At 60.4% G+C, this 25,080-nt stretch overlaps 1 protein-coding gene across 1 annotated transcript in view; it reads left to right on the forward strand.

The window, feature by feature from the left end:
* The window catches only part of SPTBN5 (spectrin beta, non-erythrocytic 5), a 39,708-nt gene extending 14,746 nt beyond the window's left edge, over positions 1 to 24,962 (forward strand). Inside the window, exons 20-67 of the mRNA XM_058666012.1 lie at positions 57 to 196; positions 368 to 467; positions 708 to 878; positions 1,249 to 1,413; positions 1,779 to 1,996; positions 2,233 to 2,410; positions 2,661 to 2,861; positions 2,998 to 3,114; positions 3,330 to 3,487; positions 3,793 to 3,934; positions 4,169 to 4,314; positions 4,936 to 5,050; positions 5,133 to 5,243; positions 5,457 to 5,636; positions 6,627 to 6,830; positions 6,978 to 7,127; positions 7,575 to 7,679; positions 8,029 to 8,199; positions 8,490 to 8,639; positions 8,756 to 8,947; positions 9,150 to 9,245; positions 11,105 to 11,220; positions 11,299 to 11,413; positions 12,072 to 12,188; positions 12,298 to 12,419; positions 12,611 to 12,773; positions 13,058 to 13,246; positions 13,408 to 13,485; positions 13,945 to 14,117; positions 15,354 to 15,444; positions 15,574 to 15,720; positions 17,121 to 17,258; positions 17,339 to 17,595; positions 17,671 to 17,857; positions 18,020 to 18,232; positions 19,035 to 19,231; positions 19,342 to 19,546; positions 19,788 to 19,982; positions 20,553 to 20,708; positions 20,962 to 21,179; positions 21,305 to 21,512; positions 21,696 to 21,872; positions 21,959 to 22,063; positions 22,953 to 23,032; positions 23,139 to 23,206; positions 23,673 to 23,748; positions 23,955 to 24,103; positions 24,733 to 24,962. Coding sequence (XP_058521995.1) covers positions 57 to 196; positions 368 to 467; positions 708 to 878; positions 1,249 to 1,413; positions 1,779 to 1,996; positions 2,233 to 2,410; positions 2,661 to 2,861; positions 2,998 to 3,114; positions 3,330 to 3,487; positions 3,793 to 3,934; positions 4,169 to 4,314; positions 4,936 to 5,050; positions 5,133 to 5,243; positions 5,457 to 5,636; positions 6,627 to 6,830; positions 6,978 to 7,127; positions 7,575 to 7,679; positions 8,029 to 8,199; positions 8,490 to 8,639; positions 8,756 to 8,947; positions 9,150 to 9,245; positions 11,105 to 11,220; positions 11,299 to 11,413; positions 12,072 to 12,188; positions 12,298 to 12,419; positions 12,611 to 12,773; positions 13,058 to 13,246; positions 13,408 to 13,485; positions 13,945 to 14,117; positions 15,354 to 15,444; positions 15,574 to 15,720; positions 17,121 to 17,258; positions 17,339 to 17,595; positions 17,671 to 17,857; positions 18,020 to 18,232; positions 19,035 to 19,231; positions 19,342 to 19,546; positions 19,788 to 19,982; positions 20,553 to 20,708; positions 20,962 to 21,179; positions 21,305 to 21,512; positions 21,696 to 21,872; positions 21,959 to 22,063; positions 22,953 to 23,032; positions 23,139 to 23,206; positions 23,673 to 23,748; positions 23,955 to 24,102 — 7,149 coding nt within the window. The 3' untranslated portion in view covers position 24,103; positions 24,733 to 24,962. The remainder of the gene's footprint in view (positions 1 to 56; positions 197 to 367; positions 468 to 707; positions 879 to 1,248; positions 1,414 to 1,778; positions 1,997 to 2,232; positions 2,411 to 2,660; positions 2,862 to 2,997; positions 3,115 to 3,329; positions 3,488 to 3,792; positions 3,935 to 4,168; positions 4,315 to 4,935; positions 5,051 to 5,132; positions 5,244 to 5,456; positions 5,637 to 6,626; positions 6,831 to 6,977; positions 7,128 to 7,574; positions 7,680 to 8,028; positions 8,200 to 8,489; positions 8,640 to 8,755; positions 8,948 to 9,149; positions 9,246 to 11,104; positions 11,221 to 11,298; positions 11,414 to 12,071; positions 12,189 to 12,297; positions 12,420 to 12,610; positions 12,774 to 13,057; positions 13,247 to 13,407; positions 13,486 to 13,944; positions 14,118 to 15,353; positions 15,445 to 15,573; positions 15,721 to 17,120; positions 17,259 to 17,338; positions 17,596 to 17,670; positions 17,858 to 18,019; positions 18,233 to 19,034; positions 19,232 to 19,341; positions 19,547 to 19,787; positions 19,983 to 20,552; positions 20,709 to 20,961; positions 21,180 to 21,304; positions 21,513 to 21,695; positions 21,873 to 21,958; positions 22,064 to 22,952; positions 23,033 to 23,138; positions 23,207 to 23,672; positions 23,749 to 23,954; positions 24,104 to 24,732) is intronic.
* Positions 24,963 to 25,080: the final 118 nt, after the last annotated feature.

Consider the following 25,080-nt stretch of genomic DNA (forward strand, 5'->3'; position numbering starts at 1 on the left):
GGAGATGGTGCTGACCACCATCCTGCCAGGCATGACTCAGGTCTCTATACCTGCAGGAGGACCTAAGGGCAGCTCAGAGCCTCGTGCAACAGCACCGGCAGTTTGGGTGGCTCCTGGACACCCTGGCCCTGCGGGCAGAGGCCCTGAAGGCCCATGGCAAAAAACTGGGTCAGAGCCTGCATCCTGCTGCACGCAGGTGAGCCTGGCCCCCCGTGCTCATCCCTGCAACCCTGGCCTTCTCAGCTGGCATCAGTGCTGCCATAAGAGAGGAAACAGCTTTGGGAAGGGCAAGGGGTGCTACCCTGGCTGGACTGGACCTTGGGGCAGAGCGACACCCTCCCCCTTGCATTTCCCTCCTCCCAAGCAGGGTCAGAGAACAGCTGCAGAATGTCCAGGCCCAGTGGGCCAGGGTCCAGGAGAGGAGTGAGCAGAGGCGGCTACAACTACTGGCTTCCCTCCAGCTCCAGGTGAGGGTTCCGCCTTGGGGGCGGGTGAGGGGGCAGGTAGGAGGAGTACGTGGTGCTCCTCCAGGCTTGGGGAGAACTCAGGTCCCACCTCTAGTGCACCCCATCATCAGCTCCAGCTCCTCTTTCTCATGGTTGGCAGGGGAGGGTGTGTCTGCAGCAACTCCTCTCCCTGGAGGCAGGTCCTCCCCGCAGGCCTGGTCCCTAGGGCCAGAAGACCCACTGTCTGCCATGTTCGGGCAGGAATGGAAGCAGGATGTGGAGGGGCTGGTGCTGTGGATGAAAGAGAAGGAGCTGCTGGTGGCGGAGGTGCCCTGCCCAGGTTCCCATAACATCCTGCGGAAAGTCAGGCGGCTCGCCATGGTTGAGAGTGAGCTGCAAGTCACCCTCCAGCACGTGGAGCACCTGCAGCAGGTGGGCGGAGGGGAGGGGAGGTGGCCTCATCTTCACATTGCCAACCCTCACAGTGCCAGACATTGCCATGGAACAGTCACTGAGGGGAGAACCAACTCCAGTTCCCACGTATCAGGGACCCCAGCTACTTCCTCAGCCCTGGCTCCTAGGCTCCCCAGAAAGCTACAGCATGCCTGCCCCTCAACCCCCCCAGGACCAGCTCCAGATGCTTACTTCCAGGCATCAGAAATTACACCTGCTGCTGCCCCCAGGGTTGGTGCCAACAACCAGCTTGGAGTTGCTGCTCCTCTCTGCCTCTGGAGCCAGCCTGTCAAGGCCATTTATGCTCCTCACAGCCTGGCCAGACCCTGGGGTCTTGTTTGTGTTGCAGGTTGGAACAGAGCTGTTGGGCAGCAGGCTGCAGGCTCAGGAGGACATACAGGCTGAGCTCTGGGGCCTGAACAGCCAGTGGAAAGAACTGAACCGCAAGGTGGCAGAGTGTGGCAACCAGCTCCGGCAGGCACAACGGCAGGACCAGCTCCTGGGGCTGCTGCAGGTTCCCTGGGGAGGGGACTGGGCCCAGGAGGTAGACAGAGGCCAAATCACAACAGGGTGGGAGTGGGCAGGATGGAGAGTAGCAGGCAAGAGTTGGAGGCTATGCTGCCACTAGAGCCTCCTGGAACCTTTGGAGACCTGCCTGGCCTGCCACAAATCAGGCACAGCCCTGCTCACCAGTTGGCCAACCCAGGCTGTCTCCTGTGTGCTTTGCCTGTGGTCAGCATGACCCCTCACAGGAGGGGACCTGAGAATGTCTGGGTGTGCAGCTTGGGATTGGCAGTGGTGAGTAAACCTGCTGCTACTCTGTGGTCTTAGAGGTCCAGGACAAGGAGAGCTTAATGTAGCCCCTCTCTCCCTCCCCAGGAGGTCAAGGAGAAGATGGTGCAGCTAGAGGGAGCCCAGCAGGAGACAGAGACAGAGCAAGACCAGGGCTCCAGACAGCGGCGGCTGCAGAAACAGCTCCAAGAGTTAGAAGCCGAGGGCCAAGCACTGGCTGGCACAATGGCTGCCCTGTGCCCCCAGGCTCTGGGCCTTGGCACTTCCCAGTCTGTCCTGCATGAGATCCAGAAGTGCCTGCAGAGGTGGGGTTCTAGTTTTGTTCTCTCTTGCCCTGCTGTGTGTACCTCCCGGGCAAGCCAGGGACAAGCAAGAAGGCACCCAGGGGCCCTGAGGCAGAGCCTGGTACCCTCTGCCTCCTAGGGGAGGAGGGGTTGGGCCAGCAGCTGCCTCCCTCCCACCACCCAAGGCTCCCTATGTGCCTCACAGGCCCTCAGGCCCTGTTCTTCCCAGTCCCCACTTCTCTTCCTCTCCCACTCAGGTTCGAGTCCCTGCAGGGACACCTGGCCACCCGGCGCCTGCATCTGCAGACCTCGGTGGAGCTGTGCCAGTTCTGCCACCTGAGCGACCTGGAGCTCTTGTGGGTGGCAGAGCACATGCCCAGCTCTGGCCCTGTTGAGTGCTGGCCCAGTGTCCAGAGCCTTCGCCACAGGCACAAGGTGGTGGCCCTTTCCCAGAATCTCTGACACCTGCCCTGTTCCCAGACCCTGGAAGTCCTCTGCCATTGGTCTTTGGGTGTGCTGGCCTCTAACCCCTCCTCTGGGTGCCCTGGTTTCCAAACCTCTGTAATAGGTGTTCTTGGCTTGGAGGGTCTTGCCAAGTGGGGTCTGGAGATGCTATTAGAGTTCTGCTATGGTTCAGGGACCCCCCAGGGGACAGGCAGGGCAACTGTCCCATTGCTCTCTGCAGGTGCTGCAAGCTGAACTGGAAGCTCACCAGGCGCAGGTGCAGTGGGTGCTGGATTCCGGACAGAGCCTGGCAGCCTCAGGGCACCCCCAAGCCCAGGGTGCCACAGAGTGGTGCCACAAACTGGAAGGCAGCTGGGCAGAGCTGCAGCAGGCATGTGTGACACAGGCCCAAACACTGCAGCAGGCTGAGGCTGTCCAGCAGGTGGGCAGGCAGAAGGCAGCAGTACGGGGTCCGCAGGCCCCCAGTGTGGGGAGCAGCAACAGGATGTCCCTGTAGGGGAGGGCTGCTGTGGGAGATGGCCTCCTGTGGGTGAGTCGGCCCCACTCTTTGGTGGCAGTACTTCCAGGACGTGTCGGGGCTGGAGGCCTGGGTAGAGGAGCAGCGGGCACTGGTGAACAGTGAGCACTGCGGTACAGACAAGGCTGCAACCTCGAGGCTGATCAGGAAGAACAAGGTACCAGTCCTGGTGTGGACTTAGGTCATGGAGGAGGATGAGGTAATGAGTGAATGCATGGATGGGTGGGTGCACGGGTAGGTGGATGAGTCAGGCAGATGGATGGATTGTGACCTGATGAGTGGACACTAGAGATGAAGACTTGGGGGTGGTAGACTGGAGAATGCTGGGTGAAGGAGCCCACTGGTCGAGCCTAATAGACCCTGTGCTGGCAGGTGCTGCAGCAGACCCTCACCCTTCACTGGCGCTCCCTGGAGGAGCTGGACCAGAGGGCCCAGACCCTCGCTGGCCCTGCATCCCTGAAGCAGCTGCATGGGCTGCAGGAGCGGCTGCGGGAACAGCTGCAGGCTCTGCAGGAGATGGCAGCCACACGGTGAGGGGTGCTGTGGGCCCCGGGGCTTGGCCACAGCTGTTGCCATAGCCCAGGCCTGAGTTGGGAGAAAGCCATGGCCCTGGCCAGTTCCGTGAGGCAGGGCCAGGAGAGAGCTGGCGCTGCCAAGTGTGGCCCACTGCTATGAACGGATCCCTCGGGGTGGCCCCAGCTCCCAGCCCTCCTCTCCCCCTGAACCTTCCTGACATCTGGGCAAAGACCTCAATGCCCTCACCCTTCAGGCAGCCCCTGTGATGACCCAGCTGTCCTTTGGGGGTTTGGTGAACTAACTTCTGGGTTTACTGCAGGGGCCAGGAGCTAGAAGAGGGCCTGAGGCTGGCTGAGTACATGCAGGAGGCTGAGGACCTGCACAGCTGGCTGGCCACCCAGAAGCAGGCAGCCCTGGCAGAGGCAAGCCCTGGAGAGGCAGAGGACGAGGAGCAGGTCCTGGTGAGAAGAGGGCAGGGTAGGGGATGTGCTGTGTGGAGCAGGTGGTCGTGGAGTCACAAGCCACAGTATGGCCTCCCATTTGGAGGGGCAGTAGAGGGTGCCCTCCCACATAGAGGGGTGGGCTCTATGGATACCCAACCACCCTCCTCCCCAATGTGGCCCAGTGGGTCCCTGGAGTGCCTTGCTCCACAGTTGGGGGGCTGCCCCATTCACCCAGTCTACTCTTCCTAGCAGCACCTCTACACCAAGTTTGCGACCTTTCAGCACCAGGTGGAGATGGCTGGCCGGCGCATGGCCACCTGCCAGCAGCTAGCCCAGAGCCTGCTGCAGCATGGGTCCAGCTCTGTGCCTAGGGCCTGGCAGACGCAGCAGGATCTGCAGTGAGTACGGCCAGACCAGAGGACGGCTTCTGGGGGAGGAAGTTAGGCAGGCAGGCACAGCGTAGCAGCTGGAATGCCTTGTGGTTCTGCCCAGAGTGGCCACAGAGCCCTGCCCACACCAAGTCCCTGGGGCACTTTTCCAATATTGCCCACAATTCTTCCTGGAACTTGAAAAAGGAGGAACTTGGAGCAGAGGTTGCTCAGGCAGGGACATAGCCTCCTGGGAACTTCCCTTACCCCCACACTGGACACAGCCCCTGCCCCCTTCCTGTTGCCCACCTTGCTTCCATGGACCTTGGGGCAAAGTCATGATTTTGTCTGTAATGACATAGGGCACAGCCTGGTGGGGGGCCTTACAGCTCAGTAGGAGTTTTGGAACATAAATGAGGAAAGCTGTGGCCTCCTCCTTTGAGGCTTCTTCCACCTGGCTGTCACAGAGTGGAGGGACCAGCTAGAGCCCAGCACTGTGACAGCAAGAGGAAACCTGCAGTGAGGGCTGTGGGCAGGGCTAAGGTCACCAAAGGCTGCTGACGAGGAGGGTCATGTGGAGCTTGGGACCTGGGTGCAACCCTGAGTTGAGATGGCCTGCCCAACCCTTGGCCCTCCATGTGTTGGTGTTAGGGCTTCCTGGTCAGAACTGCAGGAGCTGACCCAGGCCCGGGGCCGCCTGTTCCAAGATGCTGAGACTGCCTTCCAGGTGCACAGAGACCTGCTGGGAGCCCTCGCCCAAATCCAGGTGAGCACCCAGGCGGAGGGAGGGATCCGCCAGGTTCTATGGGCTGCCCTCCACACCTGAGCCCTGGGCTCCCTTTCCTCAGGAGCGAGCCACCAGCCTGTCCAGTGATGTGGTCCAGGACCTGCATGGGGTAGAGGTGCAGCTGAGGAGGCATGAGTGGCTAGAGTGTGAGCTGGCGGCAGCTGAGCAGCAAGTACGCCCCCTGGCGGTCCCCCACTCAGACCCCTGAACTGGGCCTGGATTTCCCACTGGCCCTGGGCTCCCAGTTGGGGCCATCAGGACAAGTCCCAAAGTGTGGGAGTTGGGGGCTGGGGGAGCTGGCCCTGCAATCTCTATAGTGGGAGTGAGCCTTCCTCCCCCATCCCCCAACCCTGCCCCTCACCCCTTTCTCCCCTCCCCGACCCAGCTGCAGGAGCTGCTGGAGACTTCAAATAAGGTACAGAGTTTGTGTCCAGGGCCTCGGGCTCAGGCCGTGCAACAGGGGCAGCAAGCTGCGACCCAGGCCTGGGAGGCCCTGCGGCTGCGCGTGGAGCAGCGCAGGGCTCAGCTGGAGCGTGCATGCATCCTGGCCCATTTCCACACGGCGGTGAGATCACCTTCCCTAGCTGAGGTCTGTGTGTGCATGCACAGCTGTAAGTGAGGCCCCACAGGGAGAATCGAGCATGGCCACAGGGAGTTAGAGCAGGTGCCCAGCTGGTGGTCAGTCTGGCTGGTAGGAGGCTGGGCACACGGCATGCCAGTGACTGCCTGGGTTTGGGTTGCCAGTCCAGGTGAGCAACAAGGCAGTCACATGGGGTCCTAGGCAGGGCTGGGCAATAGGAACAGCCCAGAGAAGCCCCCAACTGGAGATGTCTTCAACATCTATGTGACCTCTGCTAGGAGCTGTGAGTGGAACAAAGTAGGGGGTGGATCTTGAAACTGGAAGATGCAATCATTGCCTTCCTGGAGACCACCTGCCTTGGGCGGATGAGCATCAGGCAGGGACATCAGGTCCTGGCCGTGGGCAATCCCCAAATCCTCATGTCTGGTAAATCAGGAGGCCCAAACTATGTTAGTCCCAAAAGGCTTGAGGTTAAGAACCTCTCCTGTCACTTTTTAGCATAATGGCCTGGAGTAAGGTGTTTTCCCAAACCTGGTGCCAGTCACCTCATCCCTCTGCACAATGCCAATGTGGACACTGTGCGACCGTGCACACATTCACATCAGGCCACCAGTACGCGCTGATACATGAGTGGGGACAGGGAGAGCAGTGAAAAGCAAGGACAGGACAGGCTTCCTGAGGTCAGGGCAGCTTCGGCCCTCGAAGAGTCAGTGAGTCTCTCCTGCCCCCTCAGCTTGGCTAAGTTCACTGCTGCTGCTGACATGAGCCCTTATGGGGAATTGGAGGGACTGGGACAGATGGGCCAGCCATGAACCTGGGAGAATCAGATTTAAAAGAACAAAGAAATTGGAGGATCAAGGGCTCTGCTTGCCCCTCGACCCAGGACAAGGTTATTTGATGTGTGAGTGAAGCTGATGGGCTGGGGTTCCGTACCTGAGCCCTGCCCTGCTCTAGTGGGCCTATCTGCTACATCAGGTGCAGGACTACACCTCCTGGGCAGCCCGTGTGCGGCAGGAACTGCAGATGGAGGAGAGCACCCAGGAGCCCAGCAGCAGCCCCCTGCAGCTCACTGCCCACCAGCAACTCTGGGCAGAGCTGCAGACCTGGGAGGAACAACAACAGGAGGCCACCCGGCTGGGTCAACAGGCCCTGCTGACTGCTGGGATGCCTGCCAACGAGGTGAGCCCCTTCCCTGATGTGCCCAGACTTTCTCTGAGCTGGCCTCGCCTCCCTGGCCACCTGATGGTGACCTGCCCTGCCTCTTTTGGAGCCTCTTCCTCTCTGCCCTTTCCAGCCCCTGCTCCCCCCACCCATGCCCACCTGCAGGTCCAGCAAGGGCTGCGTGACCTGCAGAAGGAGCGGGACCAGGTGTTCCAGGCCTGGTCATGCAAGCAGGAGCGGCTACAGGCCACGCAGGTGGAGCAGCTCTTCATCAGAGCCTGCGGGCGCCTGGAGGAAGTGCTCGTAGCCCAGGAGGCACGTGCTCCCACCCCTGTCCGCACCCACACACAGCTGCCTTCCATTCCTCTCCTGCTTGGCCCTCTACCTACTCAGCCCCTTCATGCTGGGTTTCTGCTGTTTCCTGTGGTCCTACCCAGGGCTTCCCAGCTTGCCTGCAGCACCGAAACTCCCAGGGTCATCACCAACATCCCCATCCCAGGCCGGGGGCAGGGTATCCTCTCTTCTTTGTGCAGATGTTGGGGGAACTGCAATCCCCCAGCCCAGTTCCTATGCTCCCCACAGCTTCCCACCAAGGATCCTGCTCAGCTCTCATGTCAGGGCCCCTGCCCTAAGAAGTCCCTACCCCATCTGTGGGCCCTTGCTTTGCCCAGGCCCCAGTGGCCAGCACAGACCACTGTGGACGCAGGCACTGGCGGGGCCGGAGTCCTCCATGGCCTCTGACTGTGCCTTGGATGGGTCCAGACTTCTCTGAGGACCAGTGTGCTGGGGAGCTCCGTGGAAGAAGTGGAGCGACTGATCCACAAGCATGAGGTCTTCCAGAAGCTGCTGACTGCCCAGGACATGAAGGTAAGGGGTAGGAGAGTCCTGGGCCAGGTGGGGAGTGGAGGGGTCAGGGCATGTAGGTGCCTGGGGTGGACCTAGAGTCTGCTGATACGGCTCAGGAAGAGGGCCCGGCAGTGGGCCACACTGCAGAAGCACAGTGGGCAGCTGGCTCCATCTACCTCGTCTGGCTGCCAAGGAACACCACAGTTCTGGTTAGAGCTGGGTGAGCACACCAGCCCTTGTCTTTTGGGACTGAGGGAAACACTTCAGGTCTCTGCAGGGAAGGACTGTGTGCCCCAAGGTGGAGTAGAGTGCCCGCACCTGTAGTAGTCTGCAGGGTTGGGGAAGAGCAGGTTGTTCCTCAACCCTGCAGGAAGCAGCACTCCGGGAGCAGCTGAGCCAACTAAGTGGGGGCAGCAGGGCGCAGCACTGGCTTGGTGCAGTGCTGGTGCGGCGGGCCCGAGTGCAAGACATGGCAGAGAGTCGTAGCCAGGCCCTGCATACCTCGTTGCTGTATGCTCGCTTCACAGAGGCCGCCACCCAGGTCAGAGCCCCTTCCTGCCTGCCCCCACCTGTACCATACCAGGGAAGCCAGCTTGCATAGGGCAGCAGCTCTCCCCAGGCACACCTGCAGCCCAGCACTTTAATTCTGAGTCCTGATATGCATTGGCCCCACCTGTATGCTGACCATGGGAGGCAGCGAAGCCTGCGTGGTAGCCCTGGAGCAGGAAGACCCCAGCTCCTCCATGAGGCCCCAGTTGCAGTCCCTAGAACCATCTCCAGTGGGAGGCAAGGCTGTGGAGACTATAGGCTTCATGCCCCGGTCCCTGACAGGCCAAGGACTGGATCCAGCAGCGGACCCTATGGCTGATGGAGCCTGTGTCCCCTGGGGGCCTGAGAGACCAACTGAGGCACCTGCAGAGACACCAGGCCTCCCAGGCCGAGGTCCAGGCCCACGAGGAGCTGCTGAGCTCTGTCACCAAGGTAACAGCAGCCCCTCAGCCCCTCACCCGCTCCTGAGGGACCCCAGATGATAAAGGAAAGGGCAAGTTCTTGGGCAAGCGGCATCTAAGGGTTCTCACGGTCCCCTCTGTCCTCAGGAGGGCCAGGACCTGCTGGCACAGAGCCACCCCTGGGCAGGAGAGATCTCTCAGCACCTGCATGCACTACAGGAGCACTGGGAGAAACTGAGGCAGGCAGTGGCCCTCCGGGGTCAGATCCTGGAGGACAAGAGGAGCTTCCTGGAGTTCCTGCAGATGGTAGACCTGGCAGAGGCCTGGATCCAGGGAAAGGTAGGCCCACCTGGGTAAAGTCTGGAGGTGCCAGGAGAGGGGCTTGAGGTGAGGGAGGGAAGTGGGGTTCTGGGCAGGGCCCAGCAGTAAATCCCAAAGCCTCCCGACACACACACTGCTCCCACTACTGCCCAGCTGTGGGAGGCGGGGTACCTGAGGTCGATGCTCAGGGGAACCCCCTCTCTGGCCTCGGCCCCTGCAGGAGGCGATGGTAAATGCTGGGGACCTTGGCCGGGACCATGACCACTGTCTGCAGCTCCGCCGCCAGCTCCGCCAGCTCCTCGGTGCCTCGGCTGGGGTAAGGGGGCCCTGCCCAGACACACACACACAGAAAACTGGCTCATGGGGCTCAGGTGTGGCCTCCAAGCTGACCATGTGCATATAGGGAGGCTCTTTGAGTTACCGAACTCAGGCTTCCTCATGGTTGAGATGAGAATAAGGCCTACCTGGGTGACAGGAGCCTGTAGCCCCACCCCTACCCAGATGCATGCAGCAGACCCTAGGAGCTCTGGAGAGTGTTCACAGTGCACAGATTTTCCACGTCGCCTCCTAGTTCAAGGTTGTAGTCATGCCACACCGTGTGAGCCATCACCATGCCAGGTGCTGAGCCAGGAACATGGCACCTCTCAGGCTGTTCTATTTTTGCTTGTTTATTTAAGATTTATTTATTTTCATTGGAAAGTCAGATATATAGAGAGGAGAGACAGAAGAAGATCTTCCATCCAATGATCACTCTTCAAGCGGCCGCAATGGCCAGAGCTGAGCCAATACAAGGCCAGGAGCTGGGAGCCTCTTCCAGGTCTCCCACATGAGTGCAGGGTCCCAAGGCTCTGGGCTGTCCTCAACTGCCTTCCCGGCAACAAGCAGGGAGCTGGATGGGAAGCAGGGTCACCAGGTTAGAACCACTGACCATATGGGATCTTGGCATGTACAAGGCAAGGACTTTAGCTGTGAGACTACCGTGTCGGGCCCTGTTTGTTTTTTAAGATTTATTTATTCGAAAGGCAGAGGTTACAGATAGAGGGACATGGAGAGATCTTCCATCATTGGCTCCCTTTCCAAGTGGCTGCAACGGCCAGGGTCGGACTGAGCTGAAGCCAGGAGCTTCCTCCAGGTCTCCCACATGCGTGGCAGACTCAAAATCTTGGGTCATTTTCTGCTTTTCCCAGGCACATTAGCAGGGAACTTGAATAGAAGTAGATCATCCAGGGACATGAGGTGGCATCCACATAGGATGCCAGCATTGCAGGTTGGTGTCTACCTGATGAGGAGCGACGCCAGCCATTCTGGGCTGATTGTGGCATTTTCTGTGCATCTGTAATTACAGAACTTTTTAGTGAGACAGTATGTACTTCTAATGAGACAGTACCCTGTCCCGCTTCAGCACCTCCACTGACCTTCCACCCCCTGCTCTGCCACACTCCCTCAAAGCTCTGTTTCAGTTAGGCAGAATGGAGGAAAGAAACTGGGCAAGTGCACTCCCAAACAGATGTTAGAGTCTACAAGGCTGACCTCCCCCACCTGGTACAAGTACAGAGGCATTTCCCGAAAGGCTGTAGCCTCTATCCCATGGTAGCTGGTGTGAATGGTGCCGTCACAGGCACCATGCCAGGGGCTCTGTGGGAAGGCACTAGACCTCACTGAGCTGGGCTTCAGTCCCAGCTCTGCTACACTCGGCCCCCACTGCCTCTGACTCGTGTTGGCATCTCCAGGAGGAGCAGAACCTCCATCCGTGCCTCCCAGTGTGCACGGCTCTGGGGTAGAGTGTGGGCAGTGTAAGCCAGCTCTGTGTTGCCCACCCTGGACATTTGCCTATAAACTCTGCTCGGCCTGAGCCCCAGCCAGGCAAGTCCACCGGCTAAAATGGCTCAACCCCAGAAGTAGCATTCCCACTGAGAGAGCCTCTGTTCACAGCCACGCCCACACCCCCACTTCCTTACTTGGGAGCATTTCCTGACCCTTAGCATAACCCCGGGGCTACGGGCTCCAGCTGAACCTGCTCACACACCTGCCATGGGAGAGGCAGCTGCTGCCTCCAGTGCCCCACACAGCTGCACCTCAGAGCCCACCGACAGGCCCCAGAGCGCCAACTGCAGAGCCAGGAAAGGGACCCTGAGAGGTCAGGAGCCATGTGTCCTGGCCTGTTCCCCCCTGTAGGACACAGCAGGTGATGCCCACATCAGGAGCATCCATGCCTTGTCGCTGCGGCTCAGGAGCCAGGACCCCGAGGAAGTCAGGACTGCGTGCCAACGGCAGAGCCAGCTCCATAGCAGGCCAGTCCCATGCCAGCAGGCCGGGAGAGGAGCAGGGCCTCATCCTTCCCCAGCTGACTTTGTATCACCTCTAACCAGGTGGACAAGTTTCCATGGCAACCTGATCAGGTACCAGCAGCAGCTTGAGTTGGCCCTGGAGGTACACACCTTGTCTGATGAGCTGGACGTCATCATCGAGTTAATCGGGGAGAAGGTGAGTGGTGGAGAGCGGGGCCTGGTGTGTAGTGGGAGCAAACGCAGGGAAGGAAGCAGGTGCTGCCTGGTCCCCCACGCACCCTGCCCCTTGGCTACCCTTCTTCCACTGGACACCTGGTAGCTGGTCCAGTGGGTTTTGTGTCCTTGGGCTACACACAGAATGGGAACATGGAAGCCCCATTTCAGGCTCTGAGGTCCTTTCTCCCCAGACCTGCTGGGATCCAGAGATCAGAGCATCCCATGCCACTTGCTCCAGCTCCTGAGCAAGCCCAAGACGCACAAGAGGGCCACCCCAGGAGGGCATCACCAGTCACAGGATTCTAAACCAATTGCTGGTAGAGGGAGGCAGTGGGAGAGTGCGAGTAGCCTGCAAGCCTGCCCTGGCACGTCCCCGGTGGCTGTCCTCTGCATCTGCCAGCTCCCTCCTAGCCTTCAGGTTCCTCAAAAAGACTGACATGAGAAGGACAAGGAGAAAGCACTACAGAAACAAAGTTCTCATCTCAGGAGAATCTCCAGGCCACGGTTGACCTTCACCCCTCCTGCCCCCCACGCAAGTGGCCACTCCAGGCCCCAGAAGCCACAGGATGGACCAGCTGCTGGGGCAGCCAGGCGTGACTGCAGTGAGCAAGCTGAAGCTAAGGCCTCTCTCCCTGCAGAGGGCCCTGATCCAGACCCTGGACGAGAACGGGCAAGGCCTGGAGCACACGCAGAGGATGCAGTGGAGGCTCGCAGTCCTGGAGCGGGAAGTGAGCCTGGTGCAGACACAGGTGGAGGTGTGCAGCTGGGCTTGGAGGCTACCTCTGTGGGGACCTGCCTGATGCACACAGTGGGGGTCGTCATGGGAGCCACAAGGCCAGGGGCTCTGACCCTGCTGCCCCACAGACCCTGGAGCACAAGGTGAACCGCCTCTGCCGGAGCAGCTCATGGGCAGCCAGCAGCCTCAGTCACAAGCAGCAAGTGATGATGGAGAGCTGGCGGCAGCTCCAGAACTCTACCCAGAAGCGGTAGGCGCTTGTGGTCCTCACCCCCAGCAGGCTGCGCAGTTCCAGTATCATGTCTCCGAGCTTCCCCTGGGTCCACCATTTTCCACTAAGATTCAGTGTTGTCACCTCCATTGGTTCCCAGAGGGCATGTTGCGGGAGGGGAGGGATGAGGGGCTGGGACCCCAGGTCTAGCTGCTAAGCCCTGTGGGCAGGAGGGAGGCACTGGATGTCCTGCAACAAGCCCAGGGGCTCCAGGCAGTACTGCAGGACCTGCTGGTCTGGGCCCAGAAGCTGCGGGCAGAGATGGCTGCACTGAGCAACCCCTGCAGCCCCACTGAAGCCCAGCGCATGGTGGGAGAGCATCAGGCACGCAAGGTAAGCGGGGAGGAGGATCCTGGGATTCCCCCACTGCTATTGTCCCTGTTACCCCCTCATTGTCCCCTTTCCCCTACTGTCTCCCCACGTTGCCCCATCACCCTCTCAAGCCTTTCTCCCCCCATTGCCTCCCACTGCCCCCCTTCATTACAGCCCTGCCCCGTGTTGTCCCACCTGCTGCTGGGTCCTTTCTCCTCTCCCATGCACCCCTCAGCTGTCTTGCACCTCCTTGCCTTTGGGCTGCCTCCAGACTCTGCTGGAGTCTGAGCCCAACCCTGTTCTAGGCTGAGCTGGACTCACGGGCAGACAGCATCCGCCTGGCTCGGACCACCGGGCAGCAGCTGCTTGCCACTGGGCATCAGTCTACCCCTGGCATTCACTATGCCCTGGCTGCCTTGGAGCAGGAGCTGCATAGCCTGGAAGGGGCCTGGCAGGAACGGCAGCGGCAGCTACAGCAGGCCCTGGAGCTACAGGTGTGTGGCTGTCCAACTCAGCCATGGCCCCGGGCCAAGGCCCAGCTCCCTGCCCATGGCAGCCTGGCCTGCCAGGGACTAATTCTGTGAAGCCAGGGTCCTTCCACCTGCAGAGCCTGGCCCCTCTGCCCATTTGCTCCAGCCTTGTGCTTTCTCACCAGGCATTTCTGAGCTCAGTGGAGCAGGTGGAACATTGGCTCTGCAGCAAGGAGGCCTGCCTGGCCAACGAGGGTCTGGAGGTAGGTGCCGGGCAGTGCTGTGGCCAGGGTCAGGGGTAGGAGGCTCACAAAGTGCTTCTCCCCCACCCCCCAGCACAACTGTCACTGCCCTGTCAATCCTAAAGGTTTTTTTGGCCCTGTCTGGCTCTTGGCTCTGTCCCACTACCCTCCTCACATCTCACTACTGTCCTGATCTCCCACAGGAGACCTGGGGGAGTCGCTAGGGGCTGGTGGAAGTGCAGAGGGGAGGGCTGGTTGGACAATCCAGATCCTCACCCCTTTACACTCCTGTCTGCCTCTGTCTCCTAGGTGAGACTCACTGTCCCAGGTCTGAAGCAGCCCTGGGTGTCAAGGGGCATCTGGACAGGGCAGTGACTTTGTGGGGTGGGGTATGGTAGGATGGCTCCAGGGAGGAGAGCATGGACCATGGACCAGGAGGGGTAGCCCCATGGACAACGGCGACCTCCCTGACCCTTCCAGGACCCCCTTAACCACACGGAGAACCTCCTGTGGAAGTACAAGATGCTGGAACAGGCCCTGGAGGCGCAAGCAGAGAGGATTGGCACCCTGGAGGCTGCAGCCCAAGTCCTGCTCCAGCATGGACACCCTGAGGCCCAGAGTGCCCTGGGCAGGTGTCAGGCTGTGCTCCAGAGGTACTTATGGCAAGCCGGGATGGCGGGGACCACACTGGGATGGTGTGTAAACATCAGGCACCCGAGCCTCCCCTTACTGCCCTTTCCCATGCTCAGCAGCCTTTTCCATGGCTGAGATCAGATGCCAGGGTCACCTGCAACCCACTTCACCCACTGGGAGGAAGGGGAGTGGACACTCCCTTGGGATCAAGGATGTTCCCGTTGGGAAGCCATCTGGTGAACTGGCTAGTGCCAGGCCCCGAGGGCTTGTGGGGGGCACACAGTCCCAAGTTCTTCTGCCTCCTCTCCTGCTGGGCCCTGAGGCTGATGTCCTGGTGGCTCCGTCTTGCATGGTGAGAAGGGCTGACAGCACGGGCCTTGGGACTGTGGCCAGGAATGCAGGCCCAGCCCTCATGGGCAGGCTGGCAGGTCTCTTAGGCTTGCTAAATCAAGGTCAGCTGCATGACCCCTTGACAGGCACAGCCTGGGTAGCCCCCAAGGCCTTGTATCGGCATGGTTTCACCTTACAGTTGCACAGACTTTGGGACCAAAGCCAGATCCCAGGCTGCTAGGGCCACTCTTTCCAGAGTGCTTGCCCATGCCCTGGTTCCCTGTGCTGGTGCCTAGTGGCAGTCTGGCCTCTATGTGTCCTGTACTTGCCCTGCCCTCGGGCATCATGGGGCATGTGCGGGGTGTGGGGTTGAGGTGCCTAGGCCTTTATGAAGCACTGCCACTAGGTTTTGCTCTGGTGTCACTGTCTGTGCATTAGCCATTCTCGTGGCAGAATGTGGTCTGCTCAAGCTGCTGTGACCAATAGCACAGGTCCGGGATGGGAACAGACAGTAGTGGTTTGTTTGCTGCGATTCTGGGAGGCTCACAGTCCACACTGGGGTGTCACTGGTTTCTTGGGGCTTGCTGGTAGCATGTCATCTCTGTGTCTTCTGTGCCTGGTGCCAACTCCCCACCCCCTCACAAGGACCACGGTCCGATTGAGTCAGGACCTCTGTAAACACCACATCTCCCCAAATGGTCACATCCTGAGTTTTGGGGGTTAAGGCTTCCCCTAGGAGCCTCCACCCTCATTCAGCCCTGTAGCAGACGACCATACAGGGGAGCGGGGTGCAGCATGCCTCTGTCAGAGGAAGCCCCAGGCCCAGGATGTGAGGATGAGTGGGAAGGCATCCTTAGCTGGAAGGACACACACATGCATCCCTGTAGCCACCTGGACTCTGGACCCACATGAGTTTCCTCTGGCAGGAAGAAGGCGCTCCTGGAAAGAGCAGGTGCCCGCCGCCATCAGCTGGAGGAGCTCAGGCAGCTACAGGCATTCCTGCAGGACTCCTATGAGGTGCCTTCCCTTGCTGGCAGCGGTGAGGGGTGGGGTAAAAGGCCACGCCTTCCTTGGGGATCCCTCAGAGGGGAAAGGGAGGGCAGAGCCCTGGCAGCAGGGCCAAGCTGGCTCTCCCCGTGTGCGCAGGTGGTCGTGTGGCTGAGGGAGAAAAACACAGAGGCCCTGGAAGAAGGCAGGTGGGCCCCCGGCGAGCTGCAGGCACAGGTACGACAGCAGCAGGAGCTGCAGGCAGAGCTGGACGCCAGTGCACAGCACCACGAGGCACTGCAGGCGGTAAGGCCCAGGGGCGGGGAGCTGGGGGCAGCTAGGTCAGCCCTGAGTCATGGATGACAGCTTCCTAGTATACTCACTGCTGTGCTAGTCGTGGTCAAGCAGTAAGAAACAGTCGCTTCCACTCCCCAAATGAGGCCTTTTCAGTTATTTTAAAACTTTATTAGCCTGACTTGAAATGCATACAAACAGATCTTTCCTCTGCTGGTTCACTCCCCAAATGCCTGCATCAGCTGAGGCCAGGCTAGGTTGAAGCCAGCGGCCAGGAGCTGAGTGACAGACCCAAGCACTTGGGCCATTACCTGCTGTACCCAGGGTGGGCACTGGAGGAAGCTGCAATCGCAAGAAGAGCTGGGCTTCTAACGCAGCACTGGGACACAGGGTGTAGCTATCTTAAGGGAAGTATCTTAACCACTGAGTCAAGTGCTTTGGCCGTGAAGGTCATATTCTGACGTCATCAGAGTACCCAGCCAACAATCAAAGCAGTGTGCTTTAATGCTCCCTTTCCCACTCACAAAGAAGCCCTGGCAAGGGCCTGTGCTAAGCCTGTTTGTGGTGCTGACAATGCATGGTCACTGGTTCAATGAGTCCCAGCTGTTCCATATCTGGTCCAGCTCCTTGTTTGTGGCCTGGGAAAGCAGCAAAAGATAACCCAAGGTCTCACCCACGTGAGAGACCTGGAAGAAGTTCCTGGCTCCTGAGTTGACAGCAATCCAGCTCTGGCCACTGGAGCCATTTGGGGAGTGAACCAGCAGATGGAAGATTAATATCTCTTGTCTCCTTCTCTCTGTAAATCTGCCTTTTTTTTTTTGAAAGATTTATTTATTTTTTATTACAAAGTCAGATATACAGAGAGGAAGAGAGACAGAGAGGAAGATCTTCCGTCCGATGATTCACTCCCCAAGTGAGCCGCAACGGGCTGATGTGCGCCGATCCGAAGCCAGGAACCTGGAACCTCTTCCGGGTCTCCCACACGGGTGCAGGGTCCCAATGCATTGGGCCGTCCTCGACTGCTTTCGCAGGCCACAAGCAGGGAGGTGGAGGGGAAGTGGAGCTACCGGGATTAGAACCGGTGCCCATATGGGATCCTGGTGCGTTCAAGGTGAGGACTTTAGCTGCTAGGCCACGCCGCCGGGCCCCAAATCTGCCTTTCAAATAAACAAATCTTTAGGGGAAAAAAGATAGTCCTGACCCCTGCCTAGCCCCTTCGGATGCAAGGGACCTGCTAAGTGCTGTGTAAACTGCATCATATAAACAAAACAACCTCCTGATCAGCGTGGTGTGGATGAAGACAACCCAGACCAGAGAGGTCCCATAGCCAGCACATGGGCCCTGCCACCTTGGGGCTGGTGCTCAGAGCCAGCACATGTGCCCTTGGCGTGTGTGCCATGTTGTGCCTGCAGCTGGGGCAGAGGCTGCTGCAGACGGGCCTCCCGGCCCCGGACATGGTCCAGGAGCGGCTGCAGGAACTGGGACAGCTGTGGCATGAAGTGCAGGCCAACTGCAAGAGGAAGGTGGTCAGGCTCCGAGCTGCCCGTGAGGTGAGTCTGTGCGGACCCTGCAGCTGCCGGCCAGGGCTCTGGGCCTGCTCCCTGGCTGCCCACCACATGTTTTCCAGCAGGCCTTGAGTCTCCAGCGCAGTGTGGAAGAGCTGGGCAGCTGGCTGGAGCCTGTAGAGGCCAAGCTGAGAGGCCCCGTAGTAGGGCAGGACCTGCCTGCAGTGGACGAGTTCCTGGGGGCACAGGGGGAGCTAGAGGCAGCGGTGGACAGGCAGGCCAGGCGGGCACAGGCGCTGCTGGGCCAGATCCAAGCCTTCATGCGGGAAGGCCAGTGCCTTGGCCCAGACTTGGTGGAGCAGGCACAGCAGCTGCTGCAGAGGTACCTGCCTTTCCCTGCCTTCCCTGGGGATGAGGCCCAGTGCCCCTTCTTGTCTCTCAGGTCACCTCCTTACAGGTTTGAGAGCCTGACGGTGCCCCTGCAGGAGCGCAGGGCAGCCCTGGAAGCCCGGAGTCTCCTTGCACAGTTCTTCAGGGACGTGGAGGAGGAGATGGACTGGGTGCGGGAGAAGCTGCCCCTGGCCACGGCCCAGGACTACGGCGAGAGCCTGCAAGCCGTGCGGCAGCTGCAGGAGCAGCAGCAGGTGCGGGGGGCATGCTCAGAAGTCCTAAGGCTCCTCAGCCTGGGGGCTGCCCTGAGTCCTCTGAGGACTGACTCCCTGGCGAGTAAGTCTTGGGCATGTCTTGAGGTGGGGGTGGGCTCCTGTAGCAACTACCAGTTGCTGTCCCCTCCTCCTCCATCACAGAGCTTGGAGAATGAGCTGAGCAGCCACGAGGCTCTGACCCGGGTGGTGCTGGACACTGGGCATAAGCTGGTGCAGGCTGGGCATTTTGCCACCAGCAAGGTGGCTGCCCGGGTGCAGGAGCTGGAGACGGCCATGGACCACCTGCGGGCGGAGGTGGTACAGAGGCGTCTGCAGCTACGCCAGGCTCAGGAGGCCCAGGAGTTTCTGATGAAGGTGAGAGGGTGCTGGGGGAACAGAAGGGTTTGCTCTTGTGTGAAGCTCCCCAGAACCGGACCCCTGGAGGAATTCGGCTCTACATCTTGGATCTCCAGGCCCCTAAGACCTTATCCATCTAGCCAGCAGGCCTTGGAGTGATTGGTTCTGTCTCTTCTGCCCCAGTGCACTGTCAGTGTCAACTGGAACCTTCTCCCTGCTGTCAGGTACCTTCCAGCAGGGAATGTATTTTTACAGAGAGGAGAGCTGAGCCAGGAGCCAGGAGCTTCTTCTGGCTCTCCCACATGGGTGCAGGGTCCCAAGTCTTTGGGCCATCCTCAACTGCTTTCCGAGGCTACAAGCAGGGAAGTGGATGGGAATTGAGGCAGCTGGAACATGAACCACTGCCCATATAAAATGCCAGCACTTGCAGATGGAAGATTAGCCAGTTGAGCCATGGTGCCAGCCCAGGAAGCAAGACCGTGAGGAAGAACAAAACGGGAGGAACTCACTGCAAGCTGCGCTTGCTGAAATGTGGGCTTGTTAAGCAAACCAAGCAGAATTGCCACTGAGGAACCGAGACTGGGGCATCTTTGTTTTTCCTGGGGGCAGAGAGGGATCGTTTGAGGCCTCTGGTGAACACTGCGCTCAGGCCCAGCTGCGGCAACCACTAGGTAGGGAGGTGCCCAGCCCATGTGTGCCTCCCAAGGCCACCGGGCCAGTAACCCGAGCTCTGACTCCAGGCCAGGAGCACTGGAGGCCGTTGTCTCCCACTGACTTGTGTGTGTAGGCGGGGAGGCTGATCTCTGCTGTATCACCCCAGCTCCTAGAGGCAGGATCCTGGCTGGCCAAGCGGGACCATGTCCTGGACAGTGAGGACCTGGGCCAGAGTGCCGAGGCCACGCGGGCACTGTTGCGGCGGCTGGAGGCCACCCGGAGAGACCTGCAGGGCTTTAGGGTTCACCTGGAGCGGCTGCAGCAGACTGCCACGCTCCTGAAGGGCAGGCAGGGCCCGGAAAGGTGAGGGCAGAGGTGCAGAGGGCAGTGGGGGCTCCCCCAAGGTGGAGGGGGCTCCCCCCAGTGGGGTGGGGAGGCCCTGGCCCTGGCCCAAGCTGCATTTCCTGTCCCAGTCCTCAGGTCCTCGCCCGGCTGCAGGCAGTGAGGGAAGCCCACACACAGCTGGGGCAGAGGGCAGAGAGCAGGGCCCGAAGCCTGCAGGAGCAGCTGCGATTGCACCAGCTGGAGCAAGAGGCCCTGCTCCTGGACACGTGGCTCAGCACCCAGCTGGCCCGCGTGCAGTCCCAGGAGCTTGGGCAGGACCTGGAGGCTGTCGAGGCAAGTCACTGAGGCAGCTAGCTGGGAGTAGGTGGAGGCTGAGCAGGCCCGCAAAGTCTGTGTGTGCCAGATGAGAGGAAAACTGAGGTGTGTGCAGAAGAGAGCTGGAGTGGTGTACCTTGCTGGACCCCCACATCTTCCCTGCTGGGGCTGCAGGAGGGCCCTGTGCCAGATTCCACCAAGCCTTTTAGCAGCTCCCGGAAGCAGGAAGCAGAGTGATCCTCCCCACTCCCACCTGCAGGTGCTGCAGGAGAAGTTTGATGCTTTCAGCAAGGAAGTACAGAGCCTGGGCCAGGCCCGTATGCAGGCCCTGAGGGAACACGCAGGCAGCCTGGAGCAGGCAGCTCCCCGCTGCTCTCTCCACATCCAAGCCCACAAAAGCCATATCCAAGCTGCTTGGGAGAGGCTGCATGAGGCCATAAAAGTCTGCCAAGAGGTACAGCCCCCTCCTGGAGCTTCAGCCTGGGATGATCTGCGGGGTGGAAGGGAACCTCCAAACACAGCTCACGTACTCAGGACAGAAGCTCCAAGGGGCCCTCAGCGTGCTGTTGCTCCTTTCCACATCTCCAGCCCAACTGTCTCCAGCTTCCCGTTCCCACAAGAGGGGATGGTACTCCATATATCCCCAACTATGGCCTGAACCCATCCCTGGCACCTGCCTCCGCTCCCCACTTTGGGCGCCTCTGTCCTCTGGCTCCACCCCCAGCCTCAGCTCCAAGCCCGGCCCCTGGCTTCTATCACAGCAGCTTCCTAGGCCTAGTTTCTTCATTTTTTGGCCCAGCCGGACCCCATCCACCCCAGCCAGGGTCCTGGCGCTGGGCGCACACTGAAGGCTGCATGGGTGAGCACAGGCCCTGTGCAGGCCATCGCTGGGTGCCAGCACAGACCGCACGCAGAGGTTCCCTTGGTCCCTTGCTCATAGGTGGCGGCCTGGGAGCTGTGTGTCCAGGTGAAGGCAGGGAGCAGAATTCAGTCCCAGCACTCTATCTTCCCTGTGCCTTCCCAGGGTCTGGCCGCAGCCCGGGAGCTTCGCACTTTTGAGCAATCAGCAGCCGAGCTGCGGGGCAGGATGCAGGAGCAAACTGCCTTGGCCCAAGGAGCATTGCACGGCCTCCACCCAGCTTGTGTACAGATGCTGCGGCGACAGCATGGGCGTCTGGAGGTAAGGGCCCTCACCTACCCACAGGCCTGCCCAGGGAAGCCAGCTGTTCCTACAAGGAGGGCAGGGATGCTCAGCTGTCTCCAGCTTCCCCTCCCCACCAGAGGGGACAGGTAACCCCCAGCCCCAACTGTGGCCTGGGCACCCAGCTGTAGACTAGTTCAGGGAAATAGTGAACAGAGCAGAAGTGATAGGGACTCAGGGAAGCCTGGGCGCTCCTGAGCTGGGAGCCTCAGATCTGCACCCACACTTGCAGAGGGAGCTGGCAGCTATGGAGAAGGCCGTGGCCCATATGCAGATGGAGGCCCAGCGCCTGTGTCAGCACCATCCTGCAGCTCAGGAGGGCCTGTCCAAAGAGCTGGCTGCACTGCAGGAGGCCTGGGCCACCCTGAAGGCAATGGCCCAGGAGCAGGGCCAGCAGCTGGCACAGGCTGTCCAGGGCCACACCTTCCTTGGGCACTGTCAGGAGTTGCTGTAAGTGGCATTCTGCCTTGGCCCCAGGCCAGGATCTGCCCTGGGAGTAGGAGGGTGGAGGGGACATGGTAGCTCCCTTGCTATCCTGCAAGGTCTGACCATGGCAGCTCTCTCCTGCCCTGCAGGACACAGGTGCAAGAGCAGAAGGTGCTGGTGTCCTTGTTGGAGGAGGAGCTGACCCAGGATGTGGCTGAGGCAGAGCATCTCACCAGGAGGCACGAGGAGCTGGGGCAGGAAATCAAGGAGCATGGCTTTCATGTCCAGGCCTTGTGGCATGATGGGCAATCGCTGTTGGCCCACAGTCCTTTGCTAACCCCCGAGCTGCAAGCACAGGTGCGCCTCCCTGCACACCCACCCAAGGCCTCTGCACCTCTGGTTGTCAGTAAAACCAGGCCAAGAGGGCTGGGCAGGGGTGTGGAGAGGTCGAGGGGAGGGGGTCGCAGCCTTGCCTCTGCAGCCCTACCTGGGGTGGGAGCTTTGACCGCATCCTCACCTGCAGCAGCTCCTCCCTGCTAGGTAACTGAGAGGCTGCAGGAGCTGGACAGTCAGCTCCGTGAGCTCCAGGAGGCCTGGACCCTGTGCAGGCGGCGCTGCCAGGAGAGCTGGGCTCTGCAGCAGCAGCGCCAGGAGCTGGAGCAGGCAGAGACATGGCTGGCCTCCTGGGAATGCCTCCTACAGGAGCCCTACTGCGGGGTGCGTATGGTGGCTGTCTCAGGCTGTGTTGGGGGGCAGAGGGGAGACTCGGGCACTTCCAGGAGTTGGGTCTTACTTCTCCCCAGCACTCCACTTCCGAGGTAGCACAGCTACTCCACAGACATGGGGACTTGGAGAAGCTGCTGGCGGTGCAGGAGCAGCGGTTCACCCACCTGCAGGAGACCACAGAGGTGGGACCCTGAGCGCGTTGGGTTGGGCAGGGACGGCCCCTGTTTCAGCCTGCAAATCTACTCCCCCAGGGCCTGCTGGAATGGGCCCTTCAGCAAATCTGCCAGCTGCAGTTCCGTCACCCCTAGCTAGGGGCGTCATGTGGCTGAGGGGTGTCCCCAGGGGTCACAGCAGGTGATGAGCATTAAAGTGATGGCCTCCTTGACTCAGGGCAGGGAAGGTGTTGTTGAAGGGGGCACAGGCACTGCCTGGCCTATAACCTGGCTCACCTTGCCCCTCCCCGAGATGGAACCTCAGCAGCAACTGCTGTGGGGACAGGTGTTAAAGCCCAGGAGAGCAGGCAACTTCCAGAGTGGGCCCTGCAGGTGGAGCGTATGGGAGTACAGCTGGCTGAGGAAAGGGCCCTGCAGCCTGGCCTGCCTCTCCTTGGAGCCACAGGTAGACAGCGGGAGCCCAGGGGACGAGGGGATAGCCCTTGTGTCCTGTGGCACAAGGAAGCAGGGTTACTGCACACGGAGCTGAGGGTAACTGGACCGGGACCAGGCCAGGAGCTGTGGGGCTGAGCCCACCTCCCAGAGGGGCCTGTGTGGAGCCAGGGCCCCCCCTGACATCCCCAGGAAGGAGACACAGGCTGCCAGGGAGGGGTATGGGGCCTCAGCAGCTCCAGCCCTGAGCCCCTCCCCACAGGGCCACAGGGGAAGAGGCTCTTCCTGGCCTTGGTTTCCTTGCCTGAGCCCCCCAATCTCTCTATTCCTCATGGGGACCTGGGTGCCTCTGGATGCACATGGGGGGCTGGAGTGAGGCCTGACAGCAGCCTGCAACCCTGGCTCCTTAGGGGAGGAGGGGGGCCGCAGGAGAGACCACCACTGTGACCTGTTCCTGGTCTCTCAGAGGCTGGCGTCCCAGAGTTCCCAAGCCCAGGGTGAGCAGCTGAGGGACATCAGTGGCTGGAACCTCTCTGTGCCCTTGAGGTAAGGGTGGGCATGCATAGACCCAGGCCTGGCTGGGGGACTGGAGGTAGGGGCCTGGCAGAGATCTGGAATGTGACCCCCGATGTTTGTGTGTTGGTTCCGGCAGTGAGGCAGAAAGCCTGGTAGCATCTGACAAAAAGGAGCACCTGTGGCCGACCCTGGGGAGCACAGCAGGTGGGCTGGGCCCCGGGGGAGGGGGAAGCTGGAGCAGGGGTATCACTCCTGGGTCCCTAAGTTGCTGCTACGGCTGGTGTCACATGCATCCCTGGGGGTGCACATTTGCCTGTCCCCCCCCCCCCCAAGAAGCCAGTGTCAGCCAGGGAATATAAGGCTCAGAGGGATTAAGTAACTTGCCTGAAGCCACATGGCTCTAAGCTAAATAATTGCTCCCTAGAGAGGTCCTGCAAGCAGTGGCCAGGCTGGGGTCTCCTCCCCAGACCTCCTTCTCTTTGTGGGTAGACAGCATGCTTGGGGCCCTGGCCCTCTCGAGATCCTGGCTGTACCTCCAGGGTGCTCTCCCAGCCTCAGGGGTCTTCCCCTCACAAGTTGAGCAATAGGGAAAGTCTGCCTGCAATGTGGGGAGCTCCCCAGAGGCGGCAGGGCACATGTTGATGCTGTTCTCCCCTTACCCACCTCACAGCCAACCCTATCAGCGTCACAGACCAGATGTCACAGCATGCTGTGGAGGTGTGGCCCAGCGAGGGCGCTCAGCTCAGGTGGGATGCTGGTAGATGGTGGAGAGGTGGGGGACTGAGCTTCCTGGTCTGGCAGAGGCTGCCACCCTCTGCCCAGGGCATTGAGACTTGGATTGCTGGGATGCAGAGACACATCAGGCCTTAAGCATGCCTGCTCTGAGTGCAAGCCCTGCTCCATCCCAGAGGGATGGCAGAGAGGCCAGACCCCAAGGCTCCCCTCCCCCCAGGTGGAGTAGCCATCTCCTGCCAGGGGCTCACTCCGCCTTGACCCTGCCTTCTGCCCCTACTGCACTGGAGGAGACCCCGCAGGAGTCGGGGCTTGTGGAGGAAACTGCCCCAGGTGCTGCACGCCACTCTGGCTCCTGCCAGCTCTGAGGTGAGGCTCCTGTGCCCTGGGTTCCACACATGTACAGGACAGGTTGCCTACGTCTGTCTGCTTAGCTGCACTTTCCCACTTTCTGCTCCCCTCTCCTTTCTGCTCTGATGCGGCATTCACAGGGCAGCCAGATCCTTGCTCACACCTGCTCTCAGGAGTTAGAGGGGCCCTTGCTGTAGATCAGGGCCATAGGCAGCCGCCTACTGCCCTTGCCCCAAGCTGGGGCATGGGAGGCTGCATGTAACAGGACTGGCTGCAAACACCTTCACCATGGAGCCTGATCGCACAGTGGCACAGCTATGAGGCTGGGAGCCCTCACAGTGCGGTGGCAGCCAGGACTCACAGGTGTCATCCCACAGATGACATGACTAGGGTTCAGCCTCTGTCTTGGACACAGTGATTTCTTTGCCTCTGTGACTCTGGCCTCTTGGCTGGGACTGACAGATGGAGTGAGACTCTGTGTGTGTTGGGGGTGGGGGTGGAGAGGTGAGAGCAGTCACCCCCTATTGCCTGTCACTGCTACTGCTCACACTGAGGCTGAAGGAAGCAGGGGCTTGGGGGTGGGCAGTGGGCTGGGGAAGCTTTAAGGTGGTCGAGCCCCTGAAGTTATCCTCCCATTCTTTCAGCAGGTCTGGGCCATCCTCCCACCTCAGGGTGCAGCAGGAAGGGACCTGAACAGAGCTTTGGAGAGGCACCCAGGCCCAGCCTCTAGCTGAAGTTCCCTGCTGGACCGGGGGCCCCTCTGTAGGCATCACCTGTCTGTCTGGTTCATCTGGTCCTGTCCTGGCCACACCTACAAGGCAGGAAGGAACCTTTGGACTGCTTGTCTGGCCTCACTCCGAAGTCCTGCCTGGAGAAGTGCCCAGGTGGAGGCGGCTGGACTGGCTGCCTGTGTGGCTCCAGCACAGGTAGACAGGGACATGAGCAGGTGTCCTGTTCTTTGGGGAATGCCCACCACTGACAACCTGCCCTCTAAG

This window comes from Ochotona princeps, chromosome 6 (genome assembly GCF_030435755.1).
Source record: "Ochotona princeps isolate mOchPri1 chromosome 6, mOchPri1.hap1, whole genome shotgun sequence".
Classification (NCBI taxonomy): Eukaryota; Metazoa; Chordata; class Mammalia; order Lagomorpha; family Ochotonidae; genus Ochotona; species Ochotona princeps.